The 16,576-nt window shown below is 39.4% G+C and overlaps 1 protein-coding gene across 1 annotated transcript; it reads left to right on the top strand.

Moving 5' to 3' along the window:
• Positions 1–7,542: 7,542 nt before the first annotated feature.
• On the top strand, positions 7,543–16,015 carry LOC103204028 (cytochrome c oxidase assembly protein COX20, mitochondrial). Its single transcript, XM_007949150.1, has 4 exons — positions 7,543–7,584; positions 15,011–15,125; positions 15,206–15,269; positions 15,874–16,015. The coding sequence occupies exons 1-4, from the start codon at positions 7,543–7,545 to the stop codon at positions 16,013–16,015; spliced, it is 363 nt and encodes a 120-aa protein (XP_007947341.1).
• Positions 16,016–16,576: the final 561 nt, after the last annotated feature.

Raw genomic sequence — 16,576 nt, forward strand, 5'->3', positions numbered from 1 at the left:
GAGACCATCTAGAGAATAGATTTGATGCATTGAACACCAATGACTGAAACTAGAGGAATTGTGGGATGACATCAAGAACATCATCTGTGAAGAAACCAAAGGGTCATTAAAAAGACAGGAAAGGAAGAAAAGACCAAAATGGATGTCAGAAAAGACTCTGAAACTTGCCCTTGAACAGAGAGTAGCTAAAGCAAATGGAGAAATGACAAGATAAAAGAGCTGAACAGAAGATTTCAAAGAGCAGCTTGAGAAGACAAAGTCAATTATTACAATGAAATGTGAAAAGACCTGGAGTTAGAAAACCAAAAAGGAAGAACACACTTGGCATTTGTCAAGCTGAAAGAACTGAAGAAAAAATTCAAGCCTTTTGTTGCAATATTGAAAGATTCTATGGAAAAAGTATTGAATGATGCAGGAAACATCAAGAGAAGATGGAGTCACACACAGAGTCGCTGTACCAAAAGAATTGGTCAATGTTCACCCATTTCAGGAGGCAGCACATGACCAAGAACCAATGGTATTGAAGGAAGAAGTCGAAGCTGCACTGAAGGAATTGGTGAAAAACAAGACTCCAGGCATTGATGGAATACCCACTGAGATGTTTCAACAAATCAACGCTGTGCTGGAGGCACTCACTCATCTATTCCAGGAAATCTGGAAGATAGCTACCTAGCCAACTGACTGAAAGAGATCCATATTTGTACTCATGCCAAAGAAAGGTGATCCTACAGAATGTGGAAATTACTGAATAATATCATTAATATCACACACAAGTAAAATCTTACTGAAGATAATTCAAAAACAGTTGCAGCAGTATATTGACAGAGAGCTTCCAGAAATGCAAGCTGGATTCAGAAGAGGAAGTGGAATGAGGGATATCCTTGCTGATGTCAGATGGATCTTGACTGAAAGCAAAGAATACCACAAAAATGTTTACTTGTGTTGTATTGACTATGCAAAAGCATTCAATTTTGTGGATCATAACAAATTATGGATAATATTGAGAAGAATGGGAATTCCAGAACACTTATTTGTGCTCATGAGGAGCCTGTACATAGACCAGGAGACTGTCATCTGAACAGAACAAGGAGATACTGTATGGTTTACAGTCAGGAAGGATGTATGTCAGGGTTGTATCTTTTCACCATACTAATTCAATCTATATGCTGAGCAAATAATCTGAGAAGCTGACTGTATGAAGAAGAACGTGGCATCAAGATTGAAGGAAGAATCATTAACAACTTTTGGTATGCAGATGACACAATTTTGCTTGTTGAAAGTTAGGATTACTTAATAGTCTTACTGATGAGGATTAAAGACTGTAGTCTGTAGTATGGATTACACCTCAACATAAAGAAAACAAAAATCCTCACAACTGGACCAATAAGCAGCATTATGATAAATGGAGAAAAGATTGAAGTTGTCAAAGATTTCATATTACTTGGTTCCACAATCACACTAATGGAAGCAGCAGCCAAGACATCAGACAACGCATAGCACAGGGCAAATTAGCTGCAAAAGACCTCTTTCAAGCGCTGAAGAGCAAGGATGTCTCCTTGAGGACTAAGGTGTGCCTAACCCAAGCCATGGTATTTTCAATCACCTCATAGGCATGTGAGAACTGGACAATGAATAAGGAAGACCGAAGAAGAGTTGATTCCTTTGAGTTGTGGTGTTGGTGAAGAATACTGAAGGTACGATGGAATGTCAAAAAAACTAACAAATCTGTCCTGGAAGAAGTGTAGCTGGAATGCTCCTTGGAAACAAGAATGGCCAGACTTCATCTCACCTACTTTAGTCATATTGTCAGAAGGGACCATTCCCTGGAGAAAGATATCATGCTTGGTAAAGTGGAGGGTCAATGACAAAGGGGAAGGCCTTCAACAAGATGGGCTGACACAGTAGCTGCAACGATGGGCTCAGGTTTAGCAATGATTGTGAGGCTGGCACAGGAACAGGCAGTGTTTTGTTCTGTTATACATAGGGTTACTATGACTTGGAGACAACTCAACGGCACCCAACAACAACTAACAACAACAGGTACACTCCTTACAACAATCAATCATGGGAGATGAGAAGGGCAGAATTTGTATCAGGAGAATGCTCAGAGGGTGGAAATGCATAGAAAAGAAGGGCACAGGGGAAAGGTAACCACAGAGAGGAAGTGGGAAAAGAGCTGTTACATTGTGGGGATTACAATCAATGCCACAAAACTAAATGTGTATGAACCGTTGAATGGAAAACTAATTTGTTCTGTAACATTTCACCAAAATCACAATTTAAAAAAAAATTTCTTTTTTCATCTCAAGTGACTTTAAGAAGCTATTTAATCTCCACTAAAAGGATTAGGAGCATTTCTTGAAGATGTGGTTGATTAGAGGTCTGGGGCAGGGACTGTGCAAGGAAGTTTGTTGCTGTTATTATGTGCTGTCGAGTCAGACCTGACTCATAGCGACCCCTTCTTGGGTTTCTGAGGCAGTATCACTACGGAAGTAGATTGCCCCATCTTCCTTCCAAGGAGTAGCTGGTGGATTTGAACTGCAAGCTCAGATGCCAAACTTTAGTTGGAAATACTTAATATGTATTTAAATTTCATAAGATGGACTTCTGACAGTTGAAAAAACAGATTCATATACTGAAGATGCTCAAAACATACCTAAAATTTTTCCAATAACTAAATTATTCAGTATCAGATTTTAACTTTAAATTAAAATTAAAATTATGTAAATTAGAAATTCAGACTTTGACAATTGATTTTTAGATACAACCCCGAAAGAATGAACAACAAAGATAAAATTGATAAATGGAACTTCATCAAAAGTAACAACTTTCATGCATTAAAGGATTTTAGCAATAAAGTGAAAAAACAATCCATAGAATGGGAGAAAATATTTGCAAATTACATATCTGGTAAAAGTTTACTATCCAGAATATATAAATATGGTAGATCAGTTTGTGTGTCAATTTGGCTGGACCTGGTTGAGCGGCTGGGCAGCTGGTGATAGTTAGTCCCCATGATGAGAATGGCAATCAACTCCATGATGGGATCTACCACAAGCAGCTGAGTATCTGCTTTGGGTATGTGGTCTGCTTCCCGTATATAAGAAGCAGCTTTGGGAATGGTCTCTAGCCTATGGCACGCTTGGACCCTGCATGTAGTTGTGTCATTGTTGTTCAGCAGCATGCCATGCTCTGCCAACCTTGGAACTTACAATGGACTTAAATTAATGGCCTGTTGTGTGGTTTGGTAACATCGGGACTGTGCCATTCTATTTGTCAACCTTGGGCTTCTCCGCCTCAGCAGCCAGCAGCTGTCTGAGTGAAGAAATGTCTCTAGCTTCAGTGGGCCGGGACCTAGAGGCAGAGCTGAAGAGGGGCTCTCACCCAGCCCCTAGAGCCTGCCACTTTGAACTTGGACTTAAAGCCTCCAAATTGTAAGAATAAACTCCTGTTCGTTAAGACCATCCGATTTGTGGTATGTTCTTGTCAGAGGGGCACTAGGTAACCAGAACAATAAGAATTCCTAAAACTCAATAACAAATAGATAAACAACCCCAATTAAAAAATGTGCAAAGATTGTCGTCCAGAGCAAAGGGGAATAAAGAAAACCAAAGATGCATGGAAATAATTAGTCCAAAGGACTAGCAGACCATGTCTACATGACCCTGAGACCAGAAGAACTAGATAGTGCCCAGCTACTGCTGCAAAACACTCAGAAAGGGATCAAAATTGAAGATCCTGGATTGAGTGGTAGAAAAATGTAGAACAAAACTCAAAATCATAAAAAAGACCAGGCTTACTGGCCTGGTAGCACTAGTGAAATCCCCGAGACTATGGCCCTGAGTCACCCTTCAGGCCTAGAACTGAACTCACTCCAGTGGCTTAACTTCCAGCCAAACAACAGAAAGGCTTACGACGTGAACGATTATACCAGGTAGGTGTACTCCTCAGAACAATCAACCATGAGAGATTGGACAGAATTTGTAAAAGGAGAATGCTCAGAGGGCAGGAATGCATAGAAAAGAAGGACACAGGGAAAAGGTAACCACAGGGAGGAAGTAGAAAGAGAGCTGTAAAATTACAGGGATTGCAATCAATGTCATGAAACAAAATGTGTATGAATTGCTGCATGGAAAACAAATTTGCTCTGTAAACTTTCATCCAAATCACAATAAAAAAAAAGAAAAATGTGCAAAGAACTTGCAGACATTTCACCAAAGAAGATATACAAATGGCAAATAAATACATTAAAAATGCACAAGGACATTAGTCATTAAGTAAATACATATCAGAATTATAAGAAACCACTCCACATCTACTAGGATGGCTATTATTTAAAAATCCAAAAATAGTAACTGCCGGCAAGTATATGGAGAAATTGGAACTTTAATCACTGATGGTGGGATGTTTTGAAAAAAAAGTACAGCTACTGTAGAAAACAGTTTGGCAGCTCTTCAAATCGTTAAATATACAATTATCACATGACCTAGCAATTGTATTTCTATTTATAAACTCGAAAGAACTGAGAGTAGGGACTCAAACATATACTCATAACTAATATTCATAGCATTATTCATAATAGCCAAGAGGTAGAAACAATGTTGGATAAAATATATTGAAAGAAAAGATAAGTTTAGTTCTTCAATTCTATTAGTCACTTTACAAGTGTCCAGCAGCCACAGGTGCACAGTGGTTACCATATTGGACAATGCAGCCCTAAAACCTAACTTTCAGTTCATAGGAAATAAATGGATAGTAGATAAACATGTTAAATGACACCAAGAGACAATCCAGAATGTGAGATATTTTACAAAGCAACTGTGGAAAAAAAAAAAAAAAAAAGATGAAATGGGGAGACTAATCATCTTAAGTCGGGGCTGACTCAACGGCATATAACAACAACAACAATCATCTTAAAGAACTAACGAGACATACAACCAAATGCAGTGTTGGATTGTTATTTTAGACAAAAACAAAAACTTGGACAATTTATTTGAACAACTGAACACGGACTATAAACTACATCCTAGATGATATTATGGAATTATTGTTAATTTTCTTAGAGGTTATAATGGCATTCTGGTTATGTAGAAGATAGTTATCTTTCTAGGAGGAATAATTCTAGTAGGAGAATAATCCTAAAAATACAATTTTAACCAAATTTCTATCAAAATTGACAGAAGAAAAAAATTTTGGACTTGTAAAATTTCAAAATATTTATCTTCTATGCAAGCCTTTTCCAGGAAGCCACCAGAAGATACACTCTTCTAACTTGAGGAAGTAAGCCAAGAAAGAGGAAGATGTGGAATTAAGGAATAATCATTCAGCACAGGAATGAAGTCACAAGAATTCTCAGGGTTGGAAATCAATCGTATTCTATATATTCCAGTGTGGTTTTAATAATTACAACAAATATGTATTTATGTAATAATTTTTAATTAATTAAAAGAAGGCAAAAAGAACACAGTTTGGAAAGAGACACATGACAGTTACTTGTATTTACCTTGGGAAGAAAAAAGGAAAGCAAAAGATTTTTGCCTTTTACTCTATAAACTGTTAAACAAAAAATCAAATATACAAATAGTACGCAATTTTTTTGCGTGTGAAATGAAAACTTTTTAAATGTAAAGAAATAACTCATACTTTACAAAGACAAATGAAATTGACCCCAAACTAAGTCCACGCTAGCCATTTTTCAAACTCACATTAAAAAATAAAATAGTATAGCTTAATGATGTTCCACCTGGTAGTTTCCAGTTTTCTCTTCTTTAAAACGTAATTAGGGATTACTTCAAAAGACTTCCTCATTTTTTTGACTACCAGCACCCAAAATATTACGTCCCAGACCAAGCGTTCAAACTATAATTATTTGCATAAGAATTTCAGCTGAGAACCTAAAACTAGCAGGTTATCACTGGTGGGGTTACTTTTTTTCTATTCCCTAAAAAACATTAGAGCAGTATGTAGTTTGTTTTTAACTGTCCAATTCTCCAGAAAATACTCATTAAACACAAAAGCTCACATAAATCAGTCAAAATTTATGTATTTTGCTCGCATCGTAGGAAAGACTAAATGAACAAGAAAGTGAGACCATGACACAGAGTACAGAAACGCTCAATTTAATGATCGTTAATATTAAATCATTGTTGCTAACACTACCGAGCACTTAACTGCGTGCCAGGCAGCTGCATTTAGAAGCAGCATGACTCTGCACAATAACAAGCTTTACCATCTTAGACATTTCCTCACAAGTCACTTTGATATATATAACGTGTAAACGTGAGATAAATGAAATATTACGTAACAATAGGGACATTTACCTTCAGTTGGATGGAAAATTTTAAATCTGACAAAGGAGTTGTAGTTATTTTGACTGCTGGAAAACTAGCTCCACCTTATTTTACCAGACCAGCATGCATTCATTCTTCACTAACCTGGCCAAATTTCGATGTTTATGCCTCACGTCATATCACAGTCGTTGCTATTTAAATAATATACCCTTACTTTTAAAGGTGTATAATGTGGGAAACTACTTAACATTAAAAATACATTTTTCTACGTAAATGCCAAAGTCCTTCTCTCCGCCTCCGCCTTTCACAGCTCTCACTTCACTATCCAGCCCTATGCAGTAAACACAATCTTCCTGACGCATGTTCGTTAAGGAGTCGCTCTCTCCATTTCCTCCCGGGTTTCCTCCAGGCTAAACGAGTGATGCTATTTTAAAGTCACTAAATAAATAAACTAAAAAAGGACTGGAGTTGTGTGGGAGTGGGACCACAAGCTATTGGAATTAGGCGCTTAGGACTAAATGGCTGCTTATTCCGAGGGAGCAGCCGCCGGCACCTAGGCCGGAAGGACAAAGAACAGAAAGGGGACGAGGGCCACAGAGGAAGTGCGCGATGACTTCCGTCCGGCGGACTGCGGATGGGGCTGAGGGTGGGACTGAAGGTGGGTAGGTCCAGGCCGACCCAGGTCGCGAGGCCCGTCCTACAGGACAAAGCAGCGGTGGCGCGCCCGCTCCCTCCGCCCTGGCCCTACCCCCGCCCCTTGGCGCGCGCCCGAAGTCCGTGCACGCGGGCGCGAGAACGCACAGACGACGGCTAGAAATGGCGGTTGGGGTGGGATAAAGTGAGGCGGGAAGAGGTGCAGTGCAGCTGTGCCCAAAGGTTCTCTTTCGTCTCCCCCAATAATTCAAGTGGCGGGGCTGTGTCATGAGCCTTTGTCCTAGGGTCCTAGCTCTGCCCTGCTGCAAAATGAGAAGACCCGCTGGTAGAGAAAATGTTCGAGTAAACAAAGGACATGGCGGCCAGGAAACCTAGGCCACTGCTCACTAAGTTTCTGCGGAGAATTAAAAATGTTCCCTAAAATGGCGGACGCCGTACGGTGGGCGGGGCAGAGGTGAGGCGGGCACCGCCCCAGCCAATTGTACTGGCAGCCCTCAGAGATAGGGGAGAGGAGAGGCTGTAATGGTTAGTCGAGCACTTCCGCTCTAAGTGACCCTCAGTGGTAGCTGGGCGGGGCCGGAGGCGCTGACTTGTCCCCATGGCCGCCGAGCCGGAGCCTGGCGAGCCCAGAAGGGGGAAGGTAACCTAGCGGGCGTCCGGAGGGCGGCGGGGCAAGCGGAGCCCAGGGTCCTGGCACCTCCGCCTTGGGTGTGCGGGCTGTTGGTGGGTGAAGAGCTGGGGCGAGCTTGCCAATGACTTGTAGGAACACAGCCTCTAGCAATCTAGGAGCATGTGCCATGTCATTTGTTTCTCTAATACCATCCTTAGTTTTGAAACTGTTATGTGCCGTGGAGTCGGACCCGACTCATAGTGACCCCTCCTTGGGTTTCCAAGGCAGTATCACTACGGAAGTAGATTGCCTCATTTTCCTCCTGAGGAGTGGCTGGTGGGTTTGAACCGCCGGCCTTCTGGTTAGCAGTGAAGTGCCTTAGGCACTACGCTACGAGAGCTCCCCACACACACTTAGCCCCGCTTAAAATCCAGTAGTAGCCGTCCGTTGCTTTCACGATAAAACCCAAATTCCTGGGCTTGTTATATAAAGCCCTGCATCTAGTTTGTGTTTGGCTCTCCACGTTCTCCTCTGCAAGACACTAAACCTAAACTAAGTTCTCTCTGGACTGCATTGTAGGCCGTCCTATGAGGGCGTCCTCGGAAGCCCTCTCTGACTCTCGGAAGCCGACTAAGGTGCTTCTTTCTCCATCTTCTCTTCTCGTTATACATAGTCGTATCATTACAGCATTTTATTATACTGTTAGTGATTTATGTATTGCGTCTTCCTCTTGGCCTGGCCTTGAGAGGAAGGAACACTGTATCCAGTGCAGAACAAATTTTAAAAGTCATGATAAAAAAATAACATTTTAAATAGTAAACTATAGATAGTACTAACATTGAATTAATCATGAACAAGTAATTATAGAAGACCTACTGTGTCCCAGACGGCTGATTTTAGAGGTACTGTGCTCAGCTTGGAAATTTTACTCAATCCTTCAAAGTTCTTGCTTCTCGGGGAACGTTTCCATCTAAATTTAACTAAGATACTAGATCATCAGATTGTTAATATTAACAAGTATCTGATCAATTGTTTTTATACTTAATATCACAGCAAGTTTTATTGTAGTTTTTAATGTCTCATATACTGACGATTTAGAATATGCGTAGTGTAAAAAACAATTTGGAACGTGCATATTTCAGGGGAGGGGGCACAGAAAATAAATTCTAGATTCAGCTTTGTGATGCACATTGAGATTTTTAATGAGACTTATCTTTATCCCTTCTCTGCTTGCTCATTTTTGATAGGAAATAACTGCTGACCTTTAAGGGTCGCTGAGGGTGGTTTAACCGATTGGTAATAAAACATAATCCAATGAAAGAAAATTACCAATATTGACTTAATTGACCCATTTAAAAAAAGAAAAAAACTCACTGCCCTCCAGTCGGATCTGACTCATAGTGTCCCCTCCTTGGGTTTCCGAAGCAGCATCTCTACAGAAGGGGATTGCCCAGCCGTCCTTCCAAGGAGTGGCTGGTGGGTTTGAACCGCCAGCCTTCTGGTTAGCAGTCAAATGCCTTAGACACTTCGCCACCAGAGCTCCTTAATTGATCCATTAGTAACAAAATAGTCAGTAAAAATGAAGGTTGTACAAGCCTTAAAACTGGGCACTTCTGGATTTGTGGGACAAGTTGCTGATGAAATAATAATACCTATCACAGAGAGATTATCCTAAAATTATAGTGCCTGAGGCACTTGACTGCTAACCAGAAGGCTGGTGGTTCAAACCTACCAGCCACTCCTCAGAAGGAAGATGGGGCAATCTACGCCGTAATGATACTGCCTCGGAAACCCAAGGAGGGTTCGGCGGCAAATAACAATAACAACAACAACAACAAACTATGACTGAATTAACAGACCAGGGTAATGTCAGAAAAGGAAGCTTGAACAGTTTTTTAGGTAGAAGAAACAACTTGTCAGTTATCTCAATACTGTATTAGATACAAGGAAAATGATTATTAGAATCAGCAAATCTAATAAAAGGTGAACGTTACAAGCATGCATTGTAAAACCAGTCCTTAAAAAGTTTGTTCTTCTGTCGTCATTCTGTGCTCTTCAAGAAATTTTAAAATACGAAATTCTGTGCTGTAGGTCAAGTCTGACTCATAGTGATGCTGGTTGTAGGTGCTAGGGATACAGTTTATCAAAACAGGTAAAATCTTTGTCCTTATGAGCCTACAGTCTACTGGGGTAATCAATAAGGGAATGAAAATTTGATAACAGAGTGTCAGCCTGCAAAGATGCAGTAAAAGACAGCATGGGTTAAGAGCCTAAGGCAGTAAACCATACAGGCTTGTTAAGAGACTGAAGTTCCTAGAGCTAGAGAACAAGGGATAGAATGAAATACACCGAGAGGACAACAGGTGTGGGCCTACATAGCGGTAGTAAGGAGTACAGGTATTATTCTCAGAATAACTAGAGGCCATGGAAGGTTTAAAAAGACTGATGTAATCATGATAGGCATTTTAAAAAATTAAAATGAAAGCATTCAAGAGGCTGACAGATGGTGGTGGCTTGGTACTAGCAGAAAGCAGCAGTACGGTTGACAAATTCAGGATATATTTTGAGGGCAGAATCTTCCAGATGTGCTGGTACACTGGACATGTGTTTGATGTGGGAAAGGAAGAAATAAAGCATGACTCCTAGGTTTTTGGCCTGAAAATTGAAGCCATTAAAAGGCAAATTTGGAAGTGAAAAATAATTTGTAAATATTTTGGGATGCTTTTCATACGAAGACTGAAGCTTGGGGGAAATTAGGATATATAAATTTCAGTCATTACATAAATGGTATTTAATTGAAAGGAAAAGACTGTAGATCCCAGAGCAGGGAACCCATGCAGCATGTCCACATTCAGAGCTGCAGAGGAGACAGTAACAATGGAGCCAGGAATAGCCAGTGAGATAGGAAATCAGGAGGCCATGTTGTAAAGAAAATATTTTAAGACCAAATGATCTGTGTCAGATGTGCTGAGATGCAGAGTAAGACTGAATTTTGCAAAAAAGATGTTTAAAATTTTAGAGACCTAGATGGTGCAGTTTCAGTTGAGTGCAAGAAGAAAAAAAAGCCTCACTGAAGTGAATTAAAGGGAGAACAGGAGGTATGTATATTGAGAAACACACATAGGTAATTGAAGTTTTACTGTGAAAAGGTACAGAATAATGGGATGGTAGTTATGAGACAAAGTGGTGGAGTCGAGATTTTTGCTTTGATAGTATGCTGAAGATTTTAACAAGAAAAACAAGAACATAAAAGGGGTATTTGTAGAATTAAAATCCTAGAGTAGGCAAAAGGAGATGGAATCCAGTGCACGAATGGTGGCATTAGTTTTAGATAGGGAACAGGACCAGTTTTTAACAAGAGGAGAAATAGAAAATGGGCAATGATGCAGATAGATTCCACAGCAGAAAATGAGGTGGCTCTAGTTTGAGCTGAACTATTTCTGTACATTATCAAATCAGCACTCTGGCTTTGAAATCTTAAGTTGATTAACATAGCTCCCTAGAACTCAGTTCTATGAAATAGAGCTGAGAAAAACGGCTTTTATAACCTAATTTAAAAAAATAATCTACCTAAAAAAAAAAAAGCCTACGGATTTCCTTAGTTTAAGGGCTTAAATGTGTTAATGGCAAAAGTAAATTCTACACTTTTTTAAGTTTGCAGGCTAAAGGGATTATCAGAAATGCATGAACATTTTAAATAGAACTTCTTCAAAGAGACTTAATGGCTGGAGCCCTTAATTCCCATTTCTAGTAACTTTCAGTTCAGTGTGCTTCCAAAAAAAAAAAAAGCACATGCTCAAAACTGGCTCTTCATTAAAGTACTCCACACTTGCTTTTTATCAGTAATCAAAAATTAAAATTAAATGTCCCAGAAGGCCAAGAATTCTTTTATCAGAAGGAAATTGTGGTCTTAAAATACCTAGTTTTGATAAAAACTACAAATGGACATTTATATACTGACTCAATCCTAGTACTCTCTAGTTGTGTGACATTGTCAAATGGCTTCTCCAAGTAAGGAGGGGAGCTCTGGTGGTATAATACTTTAAGGCATTTGACTGCTAACCAGAAGGTTGATGGTTCAAACCCACCAGCCACTGCTCAGAAGGAAAACTGGACAATATACTTAGATTGTAGGTGGTAGAGATACCACCCCAGAAACCCAAGGAGGGGTCGCTGAGTTTGAAACGACTCAACAGCAGTGAGTTCGCTTTTTCTTTTCAGTAAGGAGCCAATGAAGCAAAGGTTTAGGCGTGCTCGGCTTCTGAACAGGTCAGGCGTTCAATCCTACAAGCAGTTCCCCAAGAGAAAAAACCTGGCAACCTGCCACCAGGGCCATCACAGCTTAGAAACCCATTGAGCTAGAACTGTTCATATGACACTGTCATAAGGGGTCGCTTGTCCAGAATATACTTATGTTGTTACGTGCCATCGAGTCGATTTCGACTCGGTGACCCTTCCCTGAGTTTCCGAGGTGGTATCACTACAGAAGTAGATTGCCCCATCTTCCTTCCAAGTGGCTAGTGGGTTAGAACCGCAACTCACCTTCTGGTTAGCAGTCAAGTGCTTTAGGCACTAAGCTACAGAGTTCCTACTTATTAACACACCACAACTACATTAGTTTTTCACCTGTAAATGTTGCAGCTTGGTACACACAGTAGAAATTTAACAGGCTTTGGAGATCATACTGATTTTTATATGCATCACGGTTCTGCCAACACTTACTATAGTGAAACCTGAGGAGCTCAACTTGACTGCCTTTTCTAGGTGTCACAAGTTCTCTGCCTTTCACAGTGTAGTCTTAACACTTTTCTGTCACTCACTTTAGTTAAAAAAAAAAATTTTTATTTATGACAGGTTTCCACCTTACACTGGTTCCTTTCCCAGGTTTTACTATTAGCCTTTTAAATTTCCTGAGACTATTCCAGAGAGAACCTCTCAAAGAGATGAGACTTTTAATAAATGGGAACTAAAAAGCTCTAGTAGCATAGTACCTAAGGCATTTGACTGCTAACCAGAAGGCTGGTGGTTCAAACCCAGCAGCCACTTCTTGGAAGGTTGAGCAATCTATTCCTGTAGTGACACCACCTGGGAAACCCAAGAAGGGGTTGCTATGAGTTGGGTCTGACTCAACAGCATGTAACAACAAAGGACCTGGGATAAAGTAACCTCTTGCTAGTTCTAAGTATGGATAAATTGACTAGACCAGGGTTTCTCAATTTCTATATTGGCATTTTGAACCAGTTTTGTGAATGATATGCATTGGATGATGTTCACCAGCTTCCCTGGTCTGTCACCACCTTGGTTTTATAAAAGGTACAATTTAGAGTCACTTGTGTAGGGTATTCCGTCTTTCAAATACGCTGAAACTCTTCCTTACAAATTTACCTTTGAATTTTTAAAATACTTTTCTAGACATTCTGTGCAGCAGCAGTTCTCTACCAAGAGTCATCCCAAAAAACCCCACCTGGAACAGCATCCTAAACATACATTCAGATCTGCATAGACTTAAAATTTTCTGAAAAGCCGAGTTACCTAATTACCTGATTTTGGCATGACTAGCTCAAAGGAGCTCTGGTAGCATAGTGCCTAAGGCACCTGACTGCTAACCAGAAGGCTGGCAGTTCAAACCCACCAGCCGCTCCTCAGAAGGAAGATGGAGCAACCTACTTCCATAGTTATACTGCCTCAGAAATCCAAGGAGGGGTCACTATGAGTCAGGTCCGACTTGACAGCACATAACAGTTCAGAGGGTAGTTTAAGCATGTAAAAGACCCTATACTAGTGGTGTTGGCATTTATAGCATTTTGTCCAAATGTCTGCAGATCTTATCATGGGATTACTTTCATACACATGAAACGGTAATCTTGGGTGGGTAGGAGGGTGTGCAGTGGCTGGCATGTTATAGTCATGCATGGCCCCCAGCAATGGAGTGGCTTTCATTCTTTCTGCTTAAGATCTCTCTGGACCAAGTAACAAGCTATGAAAGTATTCTGCCCCTGTTGAAGATGCTTGCTTCAAAGACCACATAAAACTGGCACTGATCACATCATCCTCTGGCCCTAGCATCACTTGGCAAATATGCTTGTTTAGAGGCGATACCATTCTTGGAATGGCAAACAGAGTCCAGCATTCCCTATTGCTGTTATCCCCAGGGGCTTTTAAACTGACAGGGTAAAAAGAGTCTAGAAGTGAGTTCAACCCCCCCAGACTGACTTGTGATTTTTATCACGTAAGTTTTATGGTTCGATCTGTAAATTTAATGAGCACCTGTTGTGTTCGTGTTGGGGGAAAGGGACAGGGTTAAGGAGAGACAAGGGGAAAATGAAAGAATCTACAAACTACATGCTTTTATTATGAACCAGGTTACATCTTTTCCAGTAGCTGCTTTGAGCCAAAGCAGCAAAAACAGAATTAAGAACATCTCCATATTTAAACCTTAATTGTGACTTGCTTTTCACTGCTTTCCCCATTTATTCCCTACCCCCATCAGCATAAATTTTCTCACACTAATTCAGATGTACTTTACATGTCTATCCTGCCCTTCCAAAGGCAGAGCTAGGGTAGGGTCAAAGACATCACAGTAAAATCTGTTAGGTGACACCCCCCCCCCAAGTGGAAAACAAGTCAAAACATCCAATGAAGACTTTACAGAAATAAAGGGGAATAAAATCTGTTGGGGAATAAAATCTGTTCACAGAAACAAATCACTTTAGCACTTGAAGGAATTTGGTGATCTACCTCACTCAGTCCTTTCATTTTAGAGACTGAGACCAGAGATAAAAATTACCAGCAGGATACAGAAGTTACTGATTAGGGTCAGGGCTGGAACAAAATCCCAAAATTGAGCTCGCAGGATTCCATTTTTTTCCACACCTAGGTGTAGCTACTATGTCAAATGCAACTAGGGAACTTGGGGACCAGAATAAATTGCCCATGCTATGTTAAACAGGAAATATTCATTCTTAAAACCTGAAAATAAAAATTGTTAGACAAATGGCACAATAAACAGTAAACTTGAATGTTACATGCTTCCCTAGTGAGAGCTAAATTCCCAAATAAAGTCCTACAGATGTTTAAAGAGCTCGTAAGATATGATATATACTACTTCATGTCTGAGTCACTAGATTAGTAAAGCACTACAGAATTTAGGCTGCAGAGCTTTCTAATCAAATTTTCAAAACTAAAAGAGGACATAAGGAATGTGGTTTGTATTGTAATCTTTGCCAAACTACCCTGAAATAATTTTCTTGTTCAATCTCTGGTAGCATAGTGGGTAAGGCATCTGGCTGCTAAACAGGTCAGTGCTTCAAACCCACCAGCCATTACAGAGGATGGGGCAATCTACTTTCGTAATTATTTATGGAAACCCAATGGGGGTAGCTGTAAGTCAGAATTGACTCAGAGTGTTTCGTTTTTGTTTGTGCGTGCGCAACCCAAGTTCTTTATTTTATTCCAGCCTTTTAAGCTCCTTGGAGTTTTGGATGTTGAAAACATTCCCTGTGCACGGGATTCAGTATTATATGGTTCATTAGGATCTGTCGTGGCTGGCCTTGGACATTTCTTATTGACTAGTGAGTACCTGTGTTTAATTTTTATATGTAGGTGTAAACATTTTTGTAGACAATCATGGTGGTTTATGCTTATTTGACAGGCAGAATTAGAAGATCATGTGATGTTGGAGTAGGAGGGTTTATTTTGGTGACTTTAGGATGCTGGTATGTATACTAAATATGTATTTGAGTAAACCCTATCATCTTGATGGGTTTATTTAATTAAAAAGCACAAATTCTTCTCAGAGCAATCTCCTATTTTTATTTAAAAAAAAAAAAAAGATTTTTATTTACTGAATGTTGAATAGGTGAAAGCAACATGTTGATCTGGGTTATCTTCATCATTCTTGTAATCCTGAACATGCCACATCTGAAAATACTCCTGGTTTAAAGAATGTATTAACAACCCGATTAACCCATTTTTTTGGGCAAATAGCCAGACAAACTCAACACATTATGATTCCAGCTTGAAAAGTAAGCCAAGGTGATAAAAGAATTTAGTGGCTGGTTTGGGGTGATAGAAATATTCAATACCTTGATTCTTTATCTCAGTTATGTAACTGTATATAGGTTTTAAAACTGGGATGGAATTATACACTTAAAATCCTTATTTTATGTAAAACATGTGGTCATAGGTACATACCACCCAAATATAAATATAGCACTCTAAATTAGAATGCTAAGACTGTTTCTAATAAAAGTTAAATTTCATAAATTCATTTCTATGGGAATTTTGTATCAGTAATTTATTCATATTCTTTTCTTAAAGGTTCCATTGTAGGTATAATTATGCAAAGCTAAGAATCCAGGAAAGAATTGCCAGAGAAGGAATTAAAAATAAGATTTTATATGAAAGCACCCACCTTGATCCTGAAAGAAAACAAACTAACGGCAACAGCAGCAGCAATTGAGCAGTCTCGAGCAGAGAAAACCAAAATACAACTCGATGAAATCAGCATGCACAAAGCTGAGGTCAACTACACAACAGATTTTATGTGTAAGAAACCTTTCAATCAAGTAAATAAAACACGTGTAACTTGTCTTTACACACACACACAGGTATAAACTTTGATCCTGTTTTATCTATGTTTTATCTAGCATTCTTCTGTTACATATAGTGGACTTTTCGCAGAATTTATCGATAGCGTGTTTAAAAAATAAAGTTATAAAAATATGCTTGGACAAGAGTTTCTTTGTACTAAGTATGAGTTTAGTATTTCAAGAAATAAAATCTCTCTCCCAGTTGGATTTTTAATCTTGCCTTAAACTTAAAAATCAATCTTGTTACTACCCTGTTTAAAATTAACTCCCTTGGTTACTAAAACCAGCACGAGTTTAATACTTAAAATCAAGAGATTTTAGGACCTAGAAAAAAGGATCTTCCTTTGTAAGTCAACAAAGTAAACTATTTTCATTTTTGGTTTTAACGTCAGTTACTTTTCAAGATTTTTTTAAATGTATCAAGAACAAAC

The sequence above is a fragment of the Orycteropus afer genome, unplaced genomic scaffold (genome assembly GCF_000298275.1).
Source record: "Orycteropus afer afer isolate SDZICR_OR568_19922 unplaced genomic scaffold, OryAfe1.0 scaffold00239, whole genome shotgun sequence".
NCBI lineage: Eukaryota > Metazoa > Chordata > Mammalia > Tubulidentata > Orycteropodidae > Orycteropus > Orycteropus afer.